Source organism: Enhydra lutris, unplaced genomic scaffold, assembly GCF_002288905.1.
Source record: "Enhydra lutris kenyoni isolate GAN:26980312 unplaced genomic scaffold, ASM228890v2 scaffoldscaffold33, whole genome shotgun sequence".
NCBI lineage: Eukaryota > Metazoa > Chordata > Mammalia > Carnivora > Mustelidae > Enhydra > Enhydra lutris.
This window is the reverse complement of record NW_019154117.1, coordinates 4,077,583-4,104,059: the sequence shown is the minus strand read 5'-3', so window position 1 is coordinate 4,104,059 and position 26,477 is coordinate 4,077,583. Positions and strand designations below refer to the sequence as shown.

The 26,477-nt window shown below is 42.1% G+C and overlaps 2 protein-coding genes across 3 annotated transcripts in view; one reads left to right on the top strand and one right to left on the bottom strand.

Annotated features, from left to right (window-relative positions):
- Window positions 1–26,477, top strand: part of LOC111153553 (centromere protein P) — a 240,665-nt gene that overhangs the window by 116,031 nt on the left and 98,157 nt on the right. The gene's annotated exons all lie outside the window — the stretch shown is intronic.
- LOC111153551 (asporin) lies at window positions 1,093–25,933 on the bottom strand. The gene is made up of 8 exons (XM_022512634.1): window positions 25,869–25,933; window positions 18,073–18,351; window positions 15,685–15,797; window positions 10,994–11,207; window positions 9,357–9,467; window positions 5,498–5,591; window positions 4,947–5,085; window positions 1,093–2,327 (listed from the first exon to the last, which is right to left on the bottom strand). Exons 2-8 carry the CDS (start codon window positions 18,320–18,322, stop codon window positions 2,130–2,132), a joined length of 1,119 nt encoding a protein of 372 aa, XP_022368342.1. The 5' UTR covers window positions 18,323–18,351; window positions 25,869–25,933; the 3' UTR covers window positions 1,093–2,129.

Below are 26,477 nucleotides of genomic sequence, written 5' to 3'. Positions count from 1 at the left end.
ATAGCTTTGGCTATTCCGAATCTTCTGTGGTACCAGGCAAGTTTTAGTATTATTTGTTCTCATTCTGTGAAAATTCACATATAATTTGTCATTCAATCCTCATGGCAACCCAACTGATGAGTATTGTCACTACTACCCTTTGTAGATGAGACAGACTCAAAAAGATTGTGACTTACCAGGACGGTAAAGGGAACAGGATTTCTGGTCTTGTTCTTGCAACTCAAAGCTTGGCATCCCTGGGCTCATTCTGTTATATCACTACTTGTGGTTAACTTTTATTCTTTATTTTATTTTATCTGTTTTGTTTTTTAAATTAGGCTCCACGCCCAGCATGGGGCTGAATGCGGGGCTTGAATTTATACTCCTGAGAGCAGGAGTTGGGACCCTCAACCAACTGAGTCACTCAGGCAATCCGCCTTCTAGTATATTAATCACACTTTGATCTTGTCTCTATAGTTTTACAAAACAAAAGTAATTTTTTTGCTCCAAGTTTCCAAACTTGGGTCAGAATTAGAAATTAAGTAAATGTCCTGTAGAGCATTGTTCTCACCAGCTCCATGAGACTCCGCCCTCACCACTTGCGCCCCCCACATTGGCAATGTCTGCAGACAGTGTTGGGTGACGCACTGTGGGAGCTGGGGTGCAGGTGCTCCTGGCGTTTTGTGGGCAGACACCTTCTGCAAAAGAAAGGACAGTCTATCCCCCACCCCAACCTCAAAACAATCCACCCTGGGGTGCCAGCAGTGCCTGAGTTGGGGGCCCTCTCTAGGAAGAACAAGACCTATTCCTCTTTACCCATTGCTGACCTGGATGTCCAAACCCTTCACTCCACCTTACATCATATATGGAATATTTTTCTACTACCCTCAAAATGATTTAAAATTTAGTTTTTGTGGTAGTTTAAGATAACGGTGATTATGTTTCATAGCACAAGCATAATTTGAAATATTTCAGTAATGTTCCTATGAGAAAGCATTAATACTGTGCTAAAAGTGTTATAAATAAGTTTCTGAGAAATGTTTATGTTCCTGGATGGGAGAATAAAAATTAAACCAAAGCACAAATATTTTACTTCAAGCCAATATTTTAATTTTTTTTTTTTTTTATTTTCTAGCTTTGCCTATGTTGAATGTAAATAAAAAATACATAGGGTATGCTTAGCTTTTGCACAGACGTTTAGTTTCTTTATGTTTTGTTTAGGACTCTGTTCAGTTATACCAGCTGTGTTTTCAGAGTTGTTTAGTTTGTCATATCTGAGTAAACAGTTTGTGTAGAATGGACAGAGTCTGGCTCTTCCAGCCAAGGTCTTACAAGGGACATCTAGAAAGTACTCTTTAGCTTTGAGGTGACATTGTCCTATGACCTAACAATTGATGTACTGTTGAAAGTTATAATAACTGAGATAATAAAGAATGTGAATTACAGATTTTATATAAACACTCACTATGTATTTTTATAGAGGTTTTATAATCAGGTAATAATTAAATTAAAAGGCATATGCTATAGTCTGAAACCAGATGCTATGAATAGCATCGGTCAAGTTGCTAATAAACACGGAAGACCTTATTATCAGGAGTTAAACATAAAGACAGTAAAGCTCTAAGATATGAGAATTTGAATAAGATTATATGAAATCATACTTCAACATTAACAGAAACATTACAGTACTATCCGAGTTATTAAAGATTAAGAATAGTATAATGTGCTCTTCATGTAACCATTCTTGTCAATTTTGGTTTGCTAACAGCAAATGAAAGAACACAAATTTTGCTAAGTCAAGCATTCCAATTACAGTACAGTTCTTTTTAAAATCCACTTGATAACAAAGTGTTAAATACTGAATGTGGTTTTTTTTTTTGTTACTAAGAAAAGAATGTTCAAGCATAAGACTTGTGCAGAATCCATTTGTATACAAAAGGAAACTGCAGTAGATGCGTGTTTCTCTTAATCCTGATGTAGCAATAGTTTTGCAAAATTCTGTTGAAATTTTTTGTCATAAAGTAAGTCAGTAGACTTACCATTTAGGAATAGCTTTTGCTTGTTCGCATAATACCACGATTTTTAATAGAGTTCAAGTATTCCAAATGTAACAATTTTTAAATTTTATATTAAATGGATAATACTAATAACTACTTTCTGAAGTTCCCGAGCTGAACACTCATTCTGCTCACAACACAACGGAAAGCTGCAGGCTGCATTTCCCAGTACCTCACCGGGTTGTTGGATAAACTTATCGCACTGTATAACGATTTCTTCATCTTCGGTACTGTTGGGCAGAAGTCATTCACTCCCACTTTTGTGATTGAATTAGAGTGGAGGAAGATTATCTGTGGCAGTAGGAGAAAGAAAGTACACAATCAGTGTAAAATGAAGATGTTCTTTTTTTTTTTTTTTTTTTAAAGATTTTTTTTTTTATTTATTCATTTGACAGATAGAAATCACAAGTAGGTAGAGAGACAGGCAGAGAGAGAGGAGGAAGCAGGCTCCCCGCTGAGCAGAGAGCCCCTATGCGGGGCTCGATCCCAGGACCCTGGGATCATGACCTGAGCCAAAGGCAGAGGCTTTAACCCACTGAGCCACCCAGGTGCCCCGAAGATGTTCTTTTTGTAGTCCACATTTTTTCATGGGCTCATTTGCCCATTTATTTCACATTTATTTGAATGTATTTCATTTAAAATATATATACTTGTTTATGCCTGTTAAATATTGATTACATCCCCTCGGGATCTTGTGTGATACACAAAAGTGTTCTGTGTGTGCAGTGCAGCTCCTGCTACGGCCCCGAGCACACTGCCCGGTCAGCACACGCCTCCCTCCTCCTCTTCTCTTACCTATGTAGCGGTGTGTGTGTGTGTGCTTACTACATTGCATGTTGATAATACTGTGTTTTAAAAGTACTAGAAATGAGCAGAAGAATGAAATTGAATGCTGCCAAGATTAGGCTTGTGAATATGAATTGTTAGCTAGCATTTTTTGTGATCAAGGTGAGGAAGAGTGGAGCTGCTTTCTTTTAAGCTGCTTTATAGAAAAATACGTCTGTTAACAGCTTGAATACATATGTGTAATACAGGATCAACAGTCAAACCTTTATTTGCATCAATGGACAAAATACGGTTTTATAAACTGTAAATGTCTTTTGCATTATTATTCAAAATAGTGTAGGGACTTCCCTCCTTTCGCTTTAATTCTTCTTTGGTCTTTTTGGCAATTGAGACTTCTGAGAAGTAAGAGCAGTCTACTGACAGCATTTTGGCAGATGAAAGAGTAGAAGCCTTTTGCAGATGAGGCTAAGGTGTCAGTTCTGGCTGTCATTACCTCTAGATTGTGCCTTTAAACTTTGGTGAAATTGATCTGAGCCAGTCATGAGAAATCTGGGCATTGCTAAAACCTTTAAGTCTGGTGTTGGGGCCCCCTGTGCCGTCTGTCAGGGTTGGGGATTTTGTGACAGGTGCTTTGTAGGGTTCATGCATGTTTCCCAGCAGTTTGTGGTCAGTGCAAGTTGTAGTTTTCCACAGCATCGACCTCACTAGGAAACAGTGCTGGATGTCGGCGTACTTGCTTTGTGGACATTTGCTGAATTGTACCCTTATGACTCGTGTTCTCCTTTATAATTCTGGTTTTTTGTGTGTGTTTTGATTCTATTCATTTAAAAAAAAAAAAAAAAAGGAATGCTAGTAGGAGTATGGGTAGATTTAAATTAAAAGCAGCCAGAAGTTGGGATCAGAGTAAATTCTTTACTTGTTAAGAACGCAAATTGGGAATGGCTTGAGAAGGGAAAGACTCAGGTTATGCTCAGTGGTTAGACATTTAAATGCAGCACGTGGAAAAAAAGTAAAACTCACAGCCATCTGCATATACCACATCCATTTTGATGGCTTTATCTCAAGTCTGTGTAGTGGACAAAACTTTTTTTTTTTTTTTTTTTTTTTAACAAAACTTACTTAAAGATAAATCAGGAAGAAACAAGGCCCAGTTTTATTCTTTTTTTTTTTTTTTAAAGATTTTATTCATTTGACAGAGATCACAAGTAGGCAGAGAGGCAGGCAGAGAGAGAGAGAAGGAAGCAGGCTCCCCGGGGAGCAGAGAGCCCGATGTGGGGCTCGATCTCAGGACCCTGAGACCATGACCTGAGCCGAAGGCAGAGGCTTCACCCACTGAGCCACCCAGGCGCCCCGGCCCAGTTTTATTCTTAATGTGTTTTTGCTTCTTGGAAGATAAGAATGTTGTAAGTCAAGAAAAGCACATGAGAAAAGTGGACTAAGGTGAATTGGGATTAAGTAGGAATTCTTAACGTGAGGAACACAGATGAAAATCGGGGAGATTTGTGAAACTCCTAAATCTGTGCACAAAGTATAGTGTTCATGTTTTGTTCTTGGGAGGATCTAAGACTTTATCAGATGCTCCAAGGATTCTGGGGCCCTTCGGACCTGGTCAAGGTTCAAACAAAAGCAATGAAGAAGAAAGGGGAACCCATGATGCCCCAAATACTGACTTCTGATTATGTATTCTGACATCAGTTTTTTAAAATCATACCCACTACTTATCTAGCACTGCAATGATAATGAAAATACCTGGGACCTTGTCCTCATGCTCTCTGTGGAACATTTCCAGAATGAAAGGATGTACGATCCTCCTCGGATTCCTCCTGACCAGTCCTGCCTTTACATAGCCCCTGCCACCCCCGAAACTTGAAATTAGCCTGGTCAGTAACTCTGCTACCTGCTTCAGCAATAGGAGAAACTGGAGGATGGAAAGGGATGCCTGAGCACCTTAGCTAATGTCTGCTTAGAAGCCGTATCTTAACGCCTCCGGCAACCTGCAGAGTCGTTGCAAATCAGTTACCCTTGCTGCTTGCTTGCATGGTCTTTGCTTCAGATACTCACACAGCTCACAAAAACAAAGGAAAGTACTAGTATGTACAAAACACAAGTGGAAGAATGATTTACCTGGAGGTATTTCAACTCTTGTAATCCCGGAGGGATTTTTTTTAGTTTATTGTTTTCCAAGTGTATTTCTCTTACTCGTGGTATGTTAGCAAGACTTCCATTTTCAATGTCTGTGATTCTGTTGTTTCCTAGGCCCAGCCTAAAAATGGCATAAAATGGATCAATTCTTAGGCAGACGTTGGGATGGTTAGCTTAAAACCCCACAGCTGAGTGGGAAACAGAAGCTCAAGCCATTTGCGTCTCTCTTCAGAGAAAGGTTCTTCCTGGTTGCACATCATAACCCATTTCAGGGTGTGACGGCTGTCTCCTCCCTGTCAACAAAACTCTGTAGCTAACCTACACCAACCAAAGGGCATCTGAAAAGTTCTTTTCCTCATTTCACTTGGTGTCCCTCTACCACCCCCAAGACAGAGTAAGATATAGATGTCCCTGTTCGTTTTATCTTCACGACAGTGACAGTCTTGATTAGGTCCCTCTGTTTCTCCAGGGGTCTCATTAGTATTTCCATCATATCCCTACCACTTCTGAGTTGGGGTTTGGAGGGTTATTACCTTTGCAAGTCTTTGTATCGTTTAAAATCCTCGAGTTCCACAGTTGAAATTTTATTATAGTCTAAATGAAGCTCCAGTAAAGTTGATGGCAGACCTAGGGGTTAAAAAAAGAAATAGGCATGTTAGATGGAGTAAAGCCAAGCCCCACTGATTTTTCATGTACTTGTTAAGTTTCACTCTATAGACTTGAGCAGTCCTTTAGGGATCTGCTTTTTTGTTCAACTTTTGATTATGAAAAATTTCACACAGAAATAGAAGCTAGTGTCATGAGCCACCACACTGCAGGGTCCAGTTTCCCACGTGTCTTTCATCCACCACATTAGTTGTCTGTGACTGGCTTGTTTATTGATTTGTTTTTCTTCATTCACTTGTTTTTGCTGGATTATTAAAAATCGAATTCCATACATAATGTCACTTCACCGGTAAAGGCCTCACCAGATGTCCTTAACTCATCAGGTCCCCTTTGTTTCTGCATAACCATCTTGTCCAGTGTCACAGCTAACGGGAAGTCACAGGAATTCTTCATGATCACAGGATATTCCTTTCCCCAGTGATCTCCAATACGTTTTACAGTTGATTTGTTCAGGTAGGAGTCCAAATAGAAGTTTACAGAATGCATTGTGTTCTCCCATCTCTTAAAATTTCTTTTACTATTAAATACATCTTCCTTTTTTTTCCCTGTCTTGCACTGATTTCTTTCAGATATTGATTTGAGATAACTCACTTGTGGACTGGACCAAAGCTTCCACATATTGTTTGTCTTAGTCATTTCTTAAAAGCTAGTGCTTAGATGTAGAGACTGGATTAAACTCAGTAGATCAGTCTTTCACCTTACGGTCTTAGCATTTGTTGATGAGTGCTATAGGATTTATTATTTCATTAAGAATGTGAAAATGGTGATTTTCTGATTTTGTCATGCTTAGTACATTTATCAGTAGGATTGATATCTAAGGAATTTTCCTTCATCATTTAGTCACTGTGTAATACAATTTTTACAGAAAAGGCAGCATAAATGCTTGCTTCTTTTAATTAAGAGGTAACCAGTGAAATTTTTTTAGTATTTTTATGAACACATGGGTTTTTACTCTGTTTGATATATTGGATCTATTGAAGTGTTTATTCTCTTCAATTAGTAGTAGTTTCTGCATAAAGAGAAGCATCTACAGTGTAACCTGGTACATGCCAGGTACCCTATGAACAGGGGCATCTTCTCTTCTCACCCCTGTGTGTTCTGACCCCAGCCCTCCCTACCCTCCCTAGATTAACCTGAGAATTAAATCACACCTCATTTTATTAGGGGTGTGTGTGTGTGTGTGTGTGTGTGTGTGTGTAAAATGTATTGTCAACCATAGGTTCTAGCTAGCTGGGAAAAGTGTTCTTTTTTGCAACTCTTACTGAAAACGTTTCCTTCCTTTATTAGTGGTTAAGTCTGTTGAAGATATTTGAAGCATCCTTATAAATATCAGTACTTTTACTGGCTGGATTTATGTTGATTCCAGAGTCTACTTTGGATTTTAGAAGGAAAAAAAAAAAAACCTAGAGAACAGGAAAACAATTCTAAACTCAGAGGGTTCTAATTTTTTGAATTCTGATTAGTTGAGTTGAATTATACTGATGAAATGGCTCTATCCTCCAATATGGAAAAGAACAGAGGGGAGGTTCTCTCTTCAGAGACCTGACATACCAGTTGAGCAAATCCACCACACATACAAAAATCACTAAGAAAGTATCATAGATGTTCTAGCCTGTAGTAGAATATGTTGAGCAGTCAGGGAAACTTTTTAGAAGAGGGTTTGTAGAGCTTGAGGGGATCGTCCCCTTTGCTAGGGTGTGGAGAAAGTGGACGACCCAAGAGAAAAGTAGAAGCCCTGCAGGATGAGGAGCACGGCTAGAGTCTGGGTGGGAGCTCAGCGACGGTCAACAAACACATGCCTGCTTTTGCACAGATCCTTCTATTCCTACTCTTGCGTTCAAACAGGTGTCTTCTCCCCTCCACTGCCATGCTGCTCTGTAGCAGAGTTTTCCAAATGACCTGGGAGGAAGGCACGTTTCACCTCTCCTCGTGTTAATGTATCAGGTCTGGTCAGGACCCTTTGGACCTCTGCCTAATTTCATCCTGCTGCATGGGGTAGTGATGATTGGATTTCAGCCATCAGCCTTCTCATTTTAGCAAATAAATGAGAAAAACAAAAAAATTTCACTGGCGTTTGAATGTCATGGGGATCTTGAAAGAGCAGTTACATAAATTGAGAGATTTAATTCCAATTTAAATTTCTGAAGTTAATGGTGCTTGAGTGGTTCAGTCAGTTAAGGGTCTGCCTTCAGCTCAGGTCATGTTCCCAGGGTTCTGGGGTCTAGACTCCCTGCTCAGTGGGGAGCCTGCTTGTCTTTCTGCCTCTGCCCCTCATCCTTGCTTATGCATTCTCTCTTGCTCTCTCTGAAAAATAAATAAAATCCTTAAATAAATAAATTATTTAACAATAAATTAATATCTAAAGATGTAATATGTTCCTTAAGCCTTTGGAAAAATCTGGAAAACATCATGAGAAGTTAAGCCTTCATTTTTCAGATACACTGAAACTTGAAGAGAATTGCTCTCGGGATGTGTTGCAGTGTAGGAAAGGCTGCTGGTGGGCATAGCCCTGGTGCAGCTAGCCCCAGCCTTTCTCCTCCCTGACCCTTCTCTCCTGCCCTCTGCCTGCCCTTCACTGTCATCTGCTCTCAGCATGTCAGAGGCGTTTTATGTATGGAACTTGTTAGGTGGCATGTATTTTTGTTGGTGGTGTATGAAAGATGAGAAGTAAATCATTTTAGGTTTCTTATTGAAAAACGGCTACCTAATTGAAAGCTGAATAAGGTGGCTTTTTAATTGTGTTTTTCTGAATTAAACTGATTTTTCCTGTATAAGAAATTTGTCTTTCCAACTTTTACTGTATATGATTTTTCTCCTAAGTGAAAGATCACCACTCGATTTCTAAGACCAGCTTTGCTGTGTCCTTTAACTTACGAGTTGATATTTGTTTTGTTAATCTTCTGGATCAGGTGAATAGTAGAAAAAGGTTTCCATAAAGTCTTTGCTTTTCCTGTGGACTCTGAAGGACAGAGCTGTTCGAAAGGAAACTACATGATTAATCACAGGGGTTATTTCTGACTCAGGTCATCCTCATAGCAGAGAGAGAGCATCCCTGTCAGAGATGAGAAACGGCCTCTGAGCATGGTTCTCAAAAAAGGAGAGTAGGTGGAGCTCACTGCCGTACTGGGAGCTTGGGGCAGAATGCTAGAAGACTGTCCAGGAGCAAGCTTAAGGTGCACTTTCCTTGGAGGCACCAGCCTCAGGTCCCATCATAAAGAACAAGTGTCCATGATGCCAGGAGATGGCATTCACCAGCTGCCTGACACCATCCACAGACCTTTCTGTGCACTGGCCCTTGAATCTGCACAGCACCCGAGTGAAGAAATGGGTACAGGGTGCACGCCCACCCCTGCCAGAGCCTTCTGGCCCCGTGCACCTTCCCCAGCCTTCTCCTCTAGAGAATGTCCACCTCTAGCAGGTGATCCACAGAGTGACAGGTATAGAAGAGTAAATGTTAAGAAGAAGGAATAGAAAGTTCATTATTTCTTAATGTTTGTTCTCACTGGGGAAACAAAAAGATTCTGGTTTCATCCTGGGAAAAAGAAAAAGCACTATATATGGCTCTGATGTGTGTGACGAGACAACAAAGTTCACACTACCCTGACCAGACATACTGATAAAAAGTGTTCTGACAACCTTGGGTTTTGACAATGTATACAGTTTACAACAGTGGTCGTTTAAAGGTGACAATTTTTTAGAAGTGTTTTATCTTAAATAAATACAAACCTTTAGGAATTGAGGTCAGTTTTGCTTCTGCAATTCTGATATGGAACACTGTCACTCCTTCAAATGCCCCTGGTTCAATCCCATTATTATCGAGAGGGTTTGCACTCATTTCTGCGGAGGCAAATGATATAATATAGCATGTATCTATTGTGTATGAAGAAGATTCGGTGTGGGCACTGACATCCCAAGAACATTCTGAGAAGTTCAAGCTTTATCCTGCACTCTTTTTCACTCGCCGTGTTTATTTCTGTGTCTATCTGTGTCCCTTTCTGTTGCTCTCAGAAAAAGACTGCTTCATATTATGTAGGCCGAAGTAACATTATACTTATATTATGGTAGATTAATACTAGAATAGATTTATTATAGAAAATATAGGTAATAGGGGCGCCTGGGTGGCTCAGTGGGTTAAAGCCTCTGCCTTCGGCTCAGGTCATGATCCCAGGGTCCTGGGATCGAGCTCCATATTGGGCTCTCTGTTCAGCAGGGAGCCTGCTTCCCCCTCTCTCTCTGCCTGCCTCTCTACCTACTTGTGATCTCTGTCAAAAAAATAAATAAAATCTTAAAAAAAAAAAAAAAGAAAATATAGGTAATAGATTTTTGCTTTGAATTTCTAAATCAATGACTTGTTATCACTCTGTTCTGACGAGCATATTTTGTTATATTAATATTACATCTAAAAAAAGATACTCTTTCATAAAATTTAAAACACTTGTGTTTTCCAGTATACATTTATTTGTCACCTAAGCTTTTAAAATTGTAAGTCAATTAGAAATTGTTATTTGATTAACAGAAATATAATCTTAGGGAGATGCCAGTAAGTGAGGCTGTTTGGTAAGTGCCAGGCATTTGGCTGACCTAAGTAAGTGAGGAAGTGAATGAGAATATTGATCACAAATTCTGAATGAATATTAGAGAGGGAGATGGCAGAAGTAAAATATGATGGAGTTTATAAAGTACAACAGAAATTTCCTTAGCTCAGCAATCTTAAAGCAGATAATGTAAATTAGATGTACATTTCAAATAATCTCTGAATTAATTTTGTACATTGTATTTGAATGGTTTATACAGTACATTAAAAATACTACCTTTTTTGGTGTAAGCGTATCCTTATCGTTTTTTTTTTAAATTCTACCTTTATATTAAATATGAGTAACAGATTTTACTGATTAGGTGCAGTCGGAAAATTGAAACCACTGTAGGTGTTTCGAAGGGGATTCTTTTTTTTTTTTTTTTTTTTTTTTTGACAGACAGATCACAAATAGGCAGAGAGGCAAGCAGAGAGAGGGAGAGAGAGGAGGAAGCAGGCTCTCCGCTGAGCAGAGAGCCCGATGCGGGGCTCGATCCCAGGACCCTGGGATCATGGCCTGAGCCGAAGGCAGAGGCTTTAACCCACTGAGCCACCCAGGAGCCCCTCAAAGGGGATTCTTGATAGTATGTGTTAGAAACGGTGTATTTCTTTAAGGGCTATAAATTTTGTTTGATACTTTGATTTATAAATGGCTTAGATAGAGATTGTTAGATTAAAAAAGTTAGTTTTGGAAATAACCAGTCTTAATCATTCTTGCTGATGATGAAGACCTCTATCTTTGCATATTGCATATAATTCCAAAACGTTTCATCCATTTGCATAAACTTACCTAGAACATGTAAAGTATTCATTCCTTTGAATGTCTCCTTTTGTATTTTTTTAACTTTGTTATCATGAATTCTGAGTTCTGCTAGTGTCTTAGGAAGGTTAAATGGTATTTCAGTTAGTTGATTGTGTGACAGATAGAGCCTTCTCAACTTCTTTGTGGTTAGAAAAGCTTTTGGGTGAATCTTTGTTAGCTTGTTGTTGTTCAGAATCAAAGCCTAGATTAAAGCATAAAGAGATACACAATATTATGAGTCGGATTTGATTTACCAATATTCTGTAGTGATGAGTTACTTATGGAAAACAATGGAAATTATGACATTCACATACTTTATTAACTGTAAATAATTCCCCAGTACAGTCTAAGCTAAAACAAATATTTACTACTGAGTTGGAACAGAGTGGTTTTGAAACTTTAGCTTATCTTTTTTTTTTTTTAATTTATTTGTCAGAGAGAGAGAGAGAGCGAGCACAGGCAGACAGAGTGGCAGGCAGAGGCAGAGGGAGAAGCAGGCTCCCTGCCGAGCAAGGAGCCCGATGTGGGACTCTATCCCAGGACGCTGGGATCATGACCCGAGCCGAAGGCAGCCGCTTAACCAACTGAGCCACCCAGGCGTCCCAAAACTTTGGTTTATCTTTTAGTAGGTGATGTATTTGTGCAGTTAAGCCCTACCCCTGGCACCCCATTTCCTTGCATGGAAGTAATCGATGGTATTATATCTAAAAATCTCTTCAGGGAGCGCCTGGGTGGCTCAGTTGGCTTGGTTTTGGATCAGGTCATGATCTCAGGGTCATGGGTTCCAGGCCGGGTCAGGCTCTACACTCAGTAGGAAATCTGCTTAAGGATTCTCTCTCTCTCTCTCTCTCTCTCTCTCTCTCTGCCCCTCCCCTCCCTTGCTCACTTTCTCTCTCAAATAAAGTGAAAATCTATTCAGCCACATGAAAAAATTTTTGTATGATTTTCTCTACTTTGAAAACCTTACTTCTTTCATGTTTACTAATGTGAAGCATTTTTCTTGGACTGGAGACATGTAGGAGTAAACTGCTACCAAGTGCCTTCCACATGCTGGCGTATCTCAGACACTGGGGAGACAGCAGTGCATCCTGAGAAATACCTCAGACCCTTGTCAGGGCCCTATGGTCGAGGCCTCAGAGGAGCTCTAAGCCCAGACAGCAGCCCAGCTCTGCACTGTTGGGAGTCAAGCCTGTGAGGCGTGTGGAGAGCTCCCTGGTGTGCTGGGCAGCGGGAACTACTCCATGTTTCCCAAGGGCAGGGTGGCTGGGGCTTCATTTCTTGGGACCTTCTTTCAGAGAGCAGCTCTAGAGTCATTCCATTTATGAATGTTGTCACCAATCCCATTCTACACCAACCTTCTCGATGTTTCCAGATAGACTTAATAGGGTCATGGTTCTTCCTCAGAAGAAATACAGACACTTTGGCTGCTACACTCCCTTGATTATTCTCTTTCCTGTAGGCCTTTTCTTTTCTTTTCTTTCTTTTTTTTTTTATTAAATAAAGTAGGCTCTACACCCAGTGAGGAGTCCATCTTGGGAATTGTACTCACAACTCGAGATCGAGACCTGAGCCGAGATCAGGAGTTAGACGGTCCACCAACTGAGCCAGCTGGGCACCCTATAGGCCTTTTTCTTATCTTTCCATCAGGTGTACTGTCTCACCTGAAGGAGAACAGGACCTGGTAACATGTCCTTTTTCCTGTATGCCACCAGCTAAGTGTGTTCTCTTCTTCTTTGGGGAAGAGTGGGGTAACATCTTGGTGAGCCCTCACTCAACCCTGTGATACAAACTTAGCAGAAATGATCTCTCTCCCTTTCACACTGAGGAAATGGGCCCGGTGACAGAGTGACCTGGGTCCTGTCTGGCCTAGTTCCTCTGCCCTCTGCACTTTGTTCTGCCATGGTGAGCGCTTGCTATAGGCCTCCACAGTTGGGGGTCCCAGAGGGAGCACGTGCCTGGGAATTGTTTGCATCCTCCCGTTAGGATGTGCAGTTGCCAGAGCTGCCTAAAAGGAAGAGTGAGGAGTGTAGGATGGAGTGAGTTTGTATGGAGGGCCCCCTGCAGCTGACCCCCACTGACTGGGTGAACGGAGCATCTGCCGTTCCAGAAGTGACGGTCACAGAGCCCCAGACAGTGTGGTTATAGGTAAGGACAGAAGATGAGAAAAGGGTAGCCTTTCAGAGGTCAGACAAGAAGCCGTCCTGATGAGTGAGGCTGTGGCCAGCTGACCATGAATTGGGCGTGTGGGTAATGACCCCACTCATTCCCCAAAGATGGCTTGTCCTTTGTGTAAGAACCAGAAGGCCAAACAGCCAGCCAAAACAGAGAATTTATAAAATATTTTTTAAATGTTTTGATTGTCTTTAAGGACAGGTACCATACAAGATGACATTATAATTAAATGTTTTCAAATAGACTGCATGCCCACAATTCAGGTAGAAAGTGTGCAGTGAGAAGTGCTTTCCCACTGAGCCAGTCGGGAAGCACGAGGGCCGTTGGCAGCACTGAGCCACTGGGTGCTGGCGTCTTACATGCATTCGTTCCTCTGAGTGAGTCTCACAGCATTGGTACAGCTCTGTTACAGGGGACGAAGTCAGGCTTGGCGAGGCAGGCCACTGGCCCAGCACTTTCTTCTAGTAGGGCCAAGGTTTGAGCCTAGGCCCACCTAACTCCAGAAATCATTACCCGTCCAACAAGTGCCACATAAAGCTGACTGGCCAGAAACAGGCCTAACACAGCTCCTGACACCTTTCAGACTCATTTCCCAGTGAATAATGGGAGTACAAGTGGGCTAAGTCCCTGGATACTCCTAAAATGTGATAAAATTATATGACAAATTAGGAACTGTTTGTGATGTTGGTATTGAATACAACATTAATCTTTCCTGTGGTTATAAAGCTGAAGAAGTGGCAGAAGCATTGTAGGCTGTATTCCAACTTCTGAGAGTCAGTAATGGCCTTGCCATTCTCCAGAAGTTTCTGTGGTCTGATGGTGGGATGGACTGGACAGATTCTTCATGGCATTATCCTAATATTTAAGTGATGCCTCATTATTAGATAAATATATGCTCTTCTAATCTCTCTTTTTTTAATATGGAAACTTTATTATGTATTGACCCTTACCAAATCTAAGCTGTCCAGTCACCACCCTTGGAGCCCACACCTGGCAGCACAGGGCGGCGTGGCTTTGCCAAGAGGATAGGTAGAAAGCCTAAGGAAAGAGCATTCCTTGTGGTGCCTAGAACATGGCCAGCCTCAGTGTCCTTGCTCATCCAGCAGACGTGAACTGCTTGCATGATGGGACTGAACAGTCCCTTTCCATGCCTGCTTGGATGGGTCATTAGTGTCCACGCACTGACCCGAGGGTGATGGGAAGGCAGAGCGTCCGGAAAGAGGACAGGAGGAGAACAGGCCTGCATGGGTGGCTGAAAGAGAATGATGTGGCCATGGTATCTCTACCTTCTCCTCTCAGTGCTGTAACTGCCCTGGACATGACAGGCCTTATGTTTCTGCCCTCCAGCCCAGCATGAGAATGTGCAAACATAGCCTTGAAGAGGAGTGTTGGCTGCCCTCCATACTGCCACCCTAACTCCACGCTGAAGGGAAGAGTGGACACCCCCGTGGCTGGGACGTGTGGAATCAGGCTCTTCTAAAACCCAATTACAAAATAAATTGGATATTTTACTTGCTAAAATCTACAGGCTCTAAGTGTTACATAGAAAACTAAGAGTCTTTTAAATCTTGGAAAATGAAAATATTAATAAATATTGTAAGGAAAAATTATTTTTCATTTTTAAAGTTCTAGAGGAGGAACTACTGGGTGGCTCAGTCGATGAAGCAGCTGCCTTCGGCTCAGGTCATGATCCCAGGGTCCTGGGATCGAGCCCCACATTGGGCTCTCTGCTCAGCTGGGAGTCCGCTTCTCCACTGCCTGCTGCTCCCCTGCTTGTGCTCTCTTGCTCTCTCTCTCTGTGTCAAATAAGTAAATAAAATCTTGGGGGGAAAAAAAAGGTCTAGGGGAAAACGCCATACAAGTACATATTAAGTAGATATAATGCATGACCGGCTTTCAGAGATTTGTGGTGTCTTCAGATAAGTCAACAAGTTTGGTTACAGATTTTCTTAAATTGTATGCTAATGAGTTCTTATTAATAATCATCATCACAGTATAGTGGCTATGATTACCTAAATATATCATACGCTCATTTTAGGACCTTTTTTACTTAAACTCTTAGCCCATTGCCTTTTACCTGGCTTTCATTTCAGTTAACATCACTTAAATTAATCAAATCTAATTTCTCATTACTAGAACACTACTTAGTATCAGAGATTTTTGTCATTCTTCACACACAGAAAAGTAAGGCTTGCTGGGGCACCTGGGTAGCTCAGTGGGTTAAGCCTCTGCCTTTGGCTCAGGTCATGATCTCAGGGTTCTGGGATGGAGCCCCTCATCGGGCTCCCTGCTCAGCAGGGAGCCTGCTTCTCCCACCCCTCCATCCCCCCCAACCCAGCTGTGCCTGCTGCTCTGCCTACTTGTGATCTCTCTCTCTCTGTCAAATAAATAAATATAATCTTTAAGGGAAAAAAGAAAGAAAAGTAAGACTTGTTTACACAAAATATGAGTAATCCTTTTAGCAATGATAGAGATTTTCACTTAAATATGAATGAATATATTCTTACATAAAGTGAAGTGAGTCCTTTAAAATCATTTTCTTTGATTTCCTTAATTTTATTGTTTTGAAGGTCAATCATTTGAGTATCAAATGGAATGTTGCTTGGAACGGAGGACAAACCTGAGAAATAAACGAACATGTTACACATACATGATAAGCTAAAGAAGAGTTTTCTTTCTTTTTTTTTTTTTAAAGAAGAGTTTTCTAATTTGATGGAAATGTACATCTTTTAAAATCCATGGTTACCATTGAGAAACAGCAAAAACATTGCTCTTTGGAAAGACCTGCAGACCTTTTCAAATAACTTAGGTATTTTTGCAAGGTGCCTAGCTGGGTCTCGCTGTCACTGCTCATCTGCACAAGGTGACAGATAAGGAGGTAAGTGAGGGTGTGCCAGTATGACTGCTGGGAGGTGACTGCAGCTGAGCTGCACCTGAAGCCGCCGCCGAGGAGCAGTGACATTCTCTGCCATTTCTCAGGCTCTTGTAGGGCTGAATTGGAACCCGTAGGTTTTGATCATTTTAAGAAGCCTCAACATGTAGAAAATTTAGAAAATAAATTATATTATTTTTAGGTACATTCTTTAAAATGTTACTACGTATTTCCTTTAATAATGAATTCCTCTACTCAGTTGTCCGTTAAATTTGAGTTACAAAAACACTCATCCATTGCTCCCTGTTGATGTCTGGGTGTGCAGTAACCTTTGCTAACACCCTCCCCTCCTCAGCACTGGGTCTCTTCCAGCCATTGCCTTGACTCCTCCCCCCCAAACCCCGGTCAGTTTGCACTCCTCCTCGCAGGTTTGATGGTAGCTGTCTGTCTGTTGTGTGAGGTTAAGGGACAGCTGCATCGCGCTCTCAGTGTATGTAGGTACTCAGCTCATGTTAAATTACTTAAAGACTTAATGGTATTTTCCCCTCTTAAATTAAAAAAAACAAAGAAGAGCGGAAATTACCAAGAGCTGTACGTGGTGCATTTCTTCCTTACTTTTCTTGCTTTCCCTAGATGGCCGAACATACCCACCATACCTGTTGTCAGACGGGCCGTACAGTACTTATGCTTAATGAACATGGGGCCTTCTTGTTTTTCTCTAACATTTGTTATTGAAATGTTCAAACATACAGAAAAGTTGAAAATTTTACAGAGAAAACCCATAGTCGCTTTCTACCATCAATATTTTACTATATTTACAATTCATCCATCAACTCATCTTTTTTTATGCATTTTACAGGGAGTTTCAGATGTTAGTATGCTTTGGAGGGCCATCCTTCCTCCTAGGGAGCAGAAGTATATTTAATAGCCCCACTGGAGAGCTCAGTATTAAAATACTGGGAATGTCAGCACTTCACCCTGTAGGCCTGAGTACTTTTCCCTCCATAGTTTACAGCGATGACTCACTCTTTTTAGAAGTTCGACCATAGATAGTAAAAGGGAAAGGGAGTCACTTGGCAGGTTAGCAAGATATCCATTTTGACAGGAGACGATTTTGGTCTTAGGAAATGAAGTGGAAGGTCTTGGAGGAAGTGGGCGGCTCTGCAGAAAGCACTGGGATTGACCTTGCTCATCCCACCCCTGATGAAACTGGAAGCTCTGGAAAGAAATTAATTTTCTGAGGGAGGCAGAGTGACAGAGCTACAGACCCTTTTCATTGTCTTGGTCACGTAGGAGAGGTGAGGTATGTACAGCATGACACGTGTGTGCCACACCTTGGCTTCCCACAGTGGGGCACATCTGAGCCTTCCCCTCTTCTGGAGATGGGCAGGTACAGTGAACTCTGGTGTGCATTTACCATCTTACCCTCTCCCTGAGCGGGGTATGAGTGTACCCCCCTATTCAGGAGCATCTTCATTAGAAATATTTGAAAAAAATACTCAGCAGAGAATTATGCATTTTAAGACTTTAGAAAGTGACTTAGTGCAGTCAGTTCTTTTCTAGACAGTTCTAAACCTAAATCATGCAAAACAAAGAGCATTGACTTTAAAATGTCTAGATTAGAGATTTCACAAACTCTGTAAACTGTTTATTGCTGTAGATGGGTAATTTCTCTTATCCTTATAGAATGTTACTAGAAGGCACACTGTCAGACTGCTGACATCCTGAAATGAACCATAGTGCTGTCCATTCTCTCTGAAGGAAATTAAAATGAACCATTTTCATTAAAATTTGAGAAGAGAAGGAAATGTTCTATATATGAAATTCCCATTGCTTTCCTTTGGTTGTCTGGGTTTTTAAGATAAGTTTCAATGTACTTTGGGTTTGTTACATTTTCAAAGAACTTAAATGAAAAATTCCTTTACAATTAGCTGATTTTTGAAATCTCAGTGAGGACTCTTACTATCCTTTCAATTTTATCAGAATGACATTTTCACCAAAATAAGCTGACATTTGTTCTTACCTAGATCAGAACAGTGTACAACTCTTGAGTAGCACTGGCATCCAAATGGACATGTTGGGAACAGATCGAAAGGGAAAAAGGGGTTAATTGGCTCTCTCGTTGGAAAAAGAGAGTTGTCATCATCAGGGTCACCACCCACTTCATCTTCCATGTCCTTCAGCATCATGTTCTTCAGCGTCACGTATGACGGGCGAGATAAGGGCTTAGCAGAGCATAAAGCCAAGAGTGCTAGGAGCACATACTCCTTCATGTTGTCTCGTGTAGAGGACCAATCTAGAACTAAGGAAACAGTAAGATTGCGTTAAACAAAATCAGAGCTAATAAGAGCACAACAACAATCAGAGCTATTCTGACCCATTGCTAGGGTGATTTATTAAAAAAAAAAAATTTTTTTTTTAAAGATTTTATTTACCTATTTGACAGACAGAGATCACAAGTAGACAGAGAGGCAGGCAGAGAGAGAGGAGGAAGCAGGCTCTCTGCAGAACAGAGAGCCCAATGCGGGGCTCGATCCTAGGACCCCAAGATCACGATCCGAGCCGAAGGCAGAGGCTTTAACCCACTGAGCCACCCAGGCGCCCCTAAAAAAATTTTTTTTTGTAAAAAGTTTTTGGAAAGCAGTTTGGCAATATGTATTGGAAGTTTTAAAAAATATCCTTTTCATCCACTAATTCTTTTCGTAATCTAGCCCCAGGAAATGATTCTAATGTGCATAAAGATGTCCACAACAGAATTATAGATAATAGCAAAAAGTTAAAGATAACTAATGGTTTAAGTGAAATAGTAAAATAAAATAGGGTGTATGTATTCCATAAAATACTTTTGAACTTAAAAAATATTTACAGAGTTTACAAATATTGGGATCCCTGTGTGGCTCGTTCAGTTAAGCATCTGCCTTTGGCTCAAGTCATGATCACAGGGTTCTGGGTTCAAGTCCTGCATGAGGCTCGCTGCTCTGCCGGGCGTCTGCTTCTCCCTCTCCCTCTCCCTCTGGCCCCTGCTTGCATTCTCTCCCTCTTTCTCTCTCTCAAATAAATAAATAAGATCTTTCAAAAATTAAAAAAAAATTAACCATATAGAACACTGTATTTTTGGAATTACAGAAAGCAAATATTAAAAATCTATATGTAAAATATACTTACAAACACTCAAAAACTTGGCACAAATATAGCTAATTCATAATCCTGGGTAGGAGAACCATGAATGACATGTATTGTCTTTTTTTTTTTTTTTTTTAACTTTTATAATGGCCAGTCAGTACTACTGTTGTACTTAGGAAACTAATGATGCTTTTTTTTTTTTTTTTTAAGATTTTATTTATTTGACAGAGAGACCGTGAGAGAGGGAACACAAGCAGGAGGAATGGAAGAGGGGGAAGCAGGCTTCGTGCTGAGCAGGGAGCCCAATGCAGGGCTGGATCCCAGGACCCTGGGACCATGACCTGAGCTGAAGGCAGATGCTTAATGACTGAGCCACCCAGGCGCCGCATAATGAGTGCTTTTAAAAACCAAAACAGGGGGTGCCTGGGTGGCTCAGTGGGTTAAAGACTCTGCTCTCTGCTCAGCGGGGAGCCTGCTTCCTCCCTCTCTCTGCCTGCCTCTCTGCCTACCTGTGATCTCTCTCTGTCAAATAAATAAATAAAATCTTTAAAAAATAAAAATAAAAACTAAAACAGACTATCATACCAGACTCCCTCTTCCCCATATCCTTCCATTGCCTTAATACCTATGACCCTTTCGAAGTAAAACCCACATGTCCCCTTGGCCTCACATCTGGAGGTTGTAATAACCTCCCTCCCCACCACCAGCCTCACTTTCAGACTTGGTCACTTTTTTCGCAGTGTACTTGGATTTCCTCCTTTTAATCTGTTCCATTGTCTAATACCTGATCCAGAGCATCAGAGGGCCAGACTTATTCTTTTCATGTTCATCTTTCCGCTGAGTTGTGTTCGTTTGCTTTCTTTGAGGGGCGGAGTTGTTTTCAGTTGTATTTTTAAAGCCCACACAAAACTGGAATGAATGATCCAGAACCTTCTGAGCATAAATTTGTTGGCGTCTGATGGCAGATTTTTCTGCAGGTGTGTCTTAACTTTCACTTGTGAAGCGAACTATATACAGTCTTTGTCATTTTCAAAAATTAAAAGCATTTTGAAATCATCTACAGCAGATTTATGCCAGTCTTCCCTTTGGGGTGTGCAGTTGGTGGCAAACAGATGCCCACTGGTAAGGCTGTGCTCTGGCCAGAGGGCACGCACACTCTCCCCAGATGTCCCTTAGCCAGATCCCCAGCAGTCCAGCTGGACTCCCTTGCTGGACCTGAGCACAACAGCGCCTTAGCCACACAGGCCATCCAGAGGCTGTCACAGTTGGTCCAGCCTCAGGAAGACCTTGCTCCCCAAATCCTTGAGCGGTGCCAGCTCCTTACAGGTTCCCAGAACCCAGAATCAGCTTGAACCTCTCTCCATGGCATTGGTCTTTCTGGACTTGGCATCAGAAGTGAATTAAAGTACTCAATTATATGTGTTATGCCTTTTAATCCCCAGGGGAAGGTGGGAGGAAATTCTATGATCAGTTATCCACCTGGTAATTAGCATTATTTAACTCTGAAATCCAAATGGCAATGCGAGCACTTTGTCCAGTGGGTGGCTGGACGTCCCCAGCTAGATACATGAGATTTCTCTGTGATAACCCATGCTCAATTATGCCGAGATCAGGACATAGCTGAGAATGGCAAACACTTTTTTATTTTAATAATTGACTTCAGAACCAGCCTGGCCTCCTACCTCTTCCTCGCCTTATGGAAGCGTCAATTCAGTTGATTCCAGACGTGTCCCCCACGTTGACCGGAGGAATGGGGGGTGCAGAGAGCTTCAGCAGCTTCCCCAAAGCCACATAACCAGAAGAGTTGACCCCAAGGTGGAGCTCACACTCCCAACCTGTTGTCTGCATTTTCTGCTGCTACCTATGTGGGAGCACGCTTTTGCATCCTGAACTCCAGTGGCCTCAGCCACACACTCTGTCATCTTTTCTTCTCCAGCCAGTCCACACACTGCTGTTGGCACCTGTCTACACAAGGAGGGGTGCATGCCCAGCCTGGGCTGGGAGGGCAGGAGTGGTCAGAATCCTATGGTGCAGAGACCCTGTGCTGGCCGCGTGAGGCCCAGCAGTGGCTGTTGGCCGGCTCAGGGATGCACAGGTTCCCTTTCTGTGTCTAGTCCCAGCGCCCAGGAACCCTGGCACGGGCACCTGTTAAGTTCAGCTGGGTTCCTTTTCCACTATCGCTTTGTCTCTGGCATGTTACTTCTGCTTCCCAGCAGCCTGCCCAACTTGGATCCACTATGTTTCTTGACCTAAGGCATCTGTGTGGTTCCTGGCTCCCTAGTACTTGGTTCCCAGCTTTGCATTGACCTTCCAGAACTCCCATTCCCTGGCTAATTCAGCCCTAAATGGTCCTTAGTCGCACCAAGGCTTGTCCCCAGTATCAGTTTATTCTTTACTGTTGCTCTGCAGCTCTGCCTTCTGTGGCCACAGCTGCCCCTAGCTCTGCCTTTGCTGGACGTTGCTGCGGTCTTCCAGTGGGCGTGTGTCAGAGCCCTGCTGTGTACCAGGCGCAGAGTTAGGATGCAGACTCTGTGACGCAGACGCCCCTCTCTCCCCATCCTCTTCCCTCCCTCATTTCCCTCCTCAAAAAAATAAAACCACAGCTCCTGATCCACTACTCTCAGCCAAGCAGGGACTTGTTGTAAAAGCCAATGCTGGAATGTCAGGTGCGTTCATGGAAAAACTGAACACATGCCTAAGTTAATAAACAGAGCTGAACTGCAAGGAGGCCGGGCTGACTGCGTGCACTGTGGCCGGCACCTTGGAGGGATCTCCAGGTGTGTGGTCTCCAGACTTGCAGGGCAGAATTCTTCACCAGAGATCTGTTTATTCCTCACACTCTCAGTTTACTGTTGGAGACCAACAGATGTAAAGCTATCTATAAAATATACAGACACGAGAAAAGGTTGGAATAGAATACGCAAACCTAATAGAGAATAGGCTACTGAGTGAAGGACTATTTTCCTCTTTCTAGGGGCCTATTTTTTTTTTTAAAGATTTTATTTATTTATTTGACAGAGAGATCACAAGTAGGCAGAGAGAGAGGAGGAAGCAGGCTCCCTGTTGAGCAGAGAGCCCGATGTGGGGCTTGATCCCAGGACCCTGGGATCATGACCTGAGCTGAAGGCAGAGGCTTTAACCCGCTGAGCCACCCAGGCGTCCCTAGGGGCCTATTTTTTAAATTATCATGTTGGTTTTTAAATATTTTAGGTATCAGTCTGCTGACATAGTTTGCTCTGGTCCTCTATATACTTCTGCCTTGTCTCACCACTTCTGTAGCATCAGACAGTCTGTACAATCAAAGGTTTCTCATCCACCCTTCCCTCAAGAGCCAGACTCAGTGCCCACCTGGGGAATCTTTGGGGGCTGTGGTTTCCTGAGGCCTGCCCCCAGTTGCCCTGGTCCATGGGAGATGAGTTTAATCAGGAGTTATTACTGAATTGGTTGAGTTTCAGTATTTTCTTGTAGAAACTTAGAGCATTACAGGGCTTGTAGGTTCCCTGTCTAGACCAGAGAAATTTATGTAACAAGTACTGTATCTGAAGTGATAGACATAAGAAAACCATAGAACCTTAAAAAATCCACATAAAAAGAGGAACATGGTAGAGCTCCAAACACTTCTGGGCTTTCTCTGGCCTGGCAGTGGGGCTGGAAACTCGCCTTCGCTCCTTCTGCCCCAGGATGCAGGAGAGGCCGGGAGCCAAGTGAAGGTGAGTATCAGGTGTGACTAGCCGAGACGGACAGCCGAGTGAGAGGGCCACACAAGGCTGAGGGGGAGGGGCAAGCCAGGCATCAGGGCTGCAGACCAGCCCGCCTGCAGGGTCAAGAGACCCATCAGCCAGTGTGCCCCGCCCCCTGCCCTGGAGGAGGTGGGGGCTCTGGGGCTGGGGCAAGCCCGTGGTACCTGGGACACTTTCTGGTTGCTGGCTGATGGGGCAGCAGCCCCTTGTTCATGCCTCCTTGGGCCCTTCCTCTGCAAATGAGGGAGGAGACCTGCGGAGTTAGGAAATGGCACGTAGGTGAAACTCTGTCCGGTTGTTGGAGCCTCCCCGGAACATGCTGGGTCAGTTAGTGTGTCTATTCTCTGCTTGCATGACTCCAGCAAGTGCTCCTCGAGGGGCATCTGGTTCCCCTGTTGTCCATCTGTGCTGGATAGGAAATTCTTTATATGGAGACCCAAAGTGCCTTCTGGCATGTTCTTTCCGTGCTACTTCTGACTTCTGTTAGCTATAGAAGATTAATGTAATCTCTCTGCATTCTTTTATATCCTGGCTCCTTAAAAACTGAAGTCAGGCGAGCCTTGATTCCATGAGGGATTCACCCTTTATACCCTTCATCTGAGGTGAGAAAGTACAAGTAAGCCCCAACCGTGCCCTAACCTGGCTGACCAGTTTTTTTAACAGTAGAAAAATATTGGGGTGTCCAGGAGGGACTACTATATAGCAGTGTTTTCCTGTTATTCAGAAAGAATTTAGAATATTACTTCTCACTGAAAGTGATATGACTTTTAGTTTTCTTTTTTTTTAATTTTTTAGTTTTAATATTTAGACTTAAGCTCTTTTTGATAAGTCTGGGTGGTAGAATGTGCTATTTTTGAAACCTTTAAAAAAAAGTTGGTGTTTTGTTCTCAGGAAGACTCAGTATTTCCCCAGTTTAGACCAGTTTTGCCAGAGTTTATTACTCATGGAAAGCTTTGGACTTTTTGGTTTCAAGTTTCCTTTAATCAGAATAATATCTGGAATATTATTTCAGTGCTACTGCTATTATTAATAAACTGTGGCACGTTGGAGCCAGGAGAGGCCTCTGATATGTTGCTCCCACTGCTACTGCTGTCTTTGACAGCAGAGGGGCCTAGGCCAGCCTCCTCACTCCTGCATCGCCATCCCCCCACAGCCCCCGCCCCAGGCTAGCCCCAATCCCACAGTGACTTCCAGACAGTAAGCAGACTCTCCTCAGAGAGGACGGGGCACGCGGTTTGGCCAGGTCCTCTGGACTGGAAATGGAGCTAAGAAGTGTCTCTCTGAATCTGCATAAACTCTTATTTTCCACTTAAATGTTCCACAAACTTAGAATGGAAAATTTGTCTAAGTGAAATGGTATTTCCTCTCAGACACTATTATTAGGAAAATAAGTCACTATGCTTTTAAATCCCATGCTTAAAGGTCTGCCTGGTGACCCTTCCCCTTGGCTGACTTGTCCCTATCTGTTCCCAAGTGCTAGTAGTTGTCAGTTGTAAATGTGACAGAAGGTGCTTGTGTACTCACAGAACATCTGAGCTGGATCAAGGCACAGTCGAGGCTCAGCTCTGTACTTGAGCAAGTAAGGAAAAGTTCAACGTCCAAACGTGCACTTGGACCCTTAGAGTGCCTTTTGGAAGGAAACTGATGCTTTTAAGACCACACAGTCCTTAGAGAAATAATTCACTTTACCCTAGAATTGTAAATCTCATCTGATAAAGAAGTTGTGGCTGCCTTTCCTCTTACACAAGTTTTTGTCCTTCATTTGTTTTTCAGTACATCTTAAAAAACAAAACACTTCTACCTCTTCATTCTCTACTGTCTGCTACGGTGCATTAAGACTTTTGCTTGTAAAGTTAATGTGTTTTGTCTCAAACCTCAGATCAGGTACCCAAATACTCTTTTGTAGTGGAGCAGCTGGTGGAAACAGAAGACTTCTTTCCACCACGCTGTGTTGCAAAATAACTGAAAACAAATTAAAAACATCCAGATACTTTCCCATGTGTGTGGGCTTACGATTTCTTTGTATTTCCTTTTTTTCCTTTTTAAACAACACAGTGGTTCTTGGTGGGAATGAAAAGAACAGCACTGTATTCTTAGAGAGGGGTAGACCATCAGGTTTCACCCTCAGCATGTGGCCACGGCTTGTGGCTACCACATCTCTGAACACACTAGCAAGAAGGAATGCTGTGCTCTGTTTAGATTCTGAGGGATAGAATATCAACTACATTGTTTAATTTCTTTTCATCTAAGATTTAATTTAAAAATTTACTTTGGGAGAAGATAAGGGAAATCTTTATTTTAAATTCTGACTCTGGAATTTTGTGAAAAGAAGTTTCTGATCTTCCCTATTAGATATGGAGCTAGTTGAAGTATTGCTGATAACGGTTCTTTCTTGGAATTACATGCATCTCCTTGTTAACTGTCCAGTGCTATCTTATTACATAAGAATAAGGAAGGCATTTTTCAAAAACAGTGTTAATATCCAAATGTGTAAATAAAACTGACATTTGAATAATTCATATTTTGAAAACACATTAGAAAACATCATAGTTTTAACATTTGGAAAGAAATATTTACTTTTTCACGTAGTGTTTTTGTGATATCCACCAATTTCATTATCAGTAATTATTTTAAGGTCATGTTATTTTCCTAAAAGAGCATACTCCAAAGATTTTTGTTTAAATGATTTCTAAAATCAATCATGTTAACATTTATGGTGAAGCATAACAGATTTTCATGTAACTGTAAAAGTTACATGAAAATAAATCCATTCTATATAAAACTTAAAGGCTAGAGTAATTTTATGTTACATATTTAAGTCCTGATCTTTAAGGAATTCTGCAGATAAACTTGATCACGTATTTCACAAGCACTGATGTTAATAACGTTAATGTCCCCTTAGTATCCACTATGAAATAATTGCTCCCTGTACATGAAGAAGAGACTGAAAACATACCTTGTCAGAGGAGAGTCAGTCCTGAGGGTCGCAGGTCCCAGCATGTACTCCTTCTGCGTCGCGTCTCGCTGCTCCAGGTGCAGCTGACGAGAGGTGAGACGGTGTCGTGGACCGAGGAGCACGCCGCTGCGGAGTGCGGTGTGGCTGCACCCTGGCTGACACTGGAATAAGCTGCCTCCACAGATTAGCCCATGGTAGTGCTGAGGGGCCAGATTAAAACTTGTTACTGCTCATGTGTTTTCCATCACTGTTTGTATCGTAGCCAAGACTTCTAGCTAAACTCTAGACGTCTACTGGAAGATTCTGAAGAAAAAAACGGAGTTTAATAATGCATGGCAACTGGCCATCAAAAGTGCAGTCAGAGTCATTCAAGAAATACCTGATTTGAAAAAATACTTTATGAAATCCTTAAATGAACAAATACTGGTAGATTACAAATTTTAAAAATCTACTGATAGAAAATGTATCAGTCTCGGTAAAAAGTACCGACAACCCTGGTGTGTAAACCCAGGTCCAGCTCTACGCCCAGCGCACTCGCCCAGGCTTTCCGCGGAAGCGCTCGGCCCCGCCGCGGGCCCGCCGAACCGCTGGCTCGAGGCCTATGGAGGG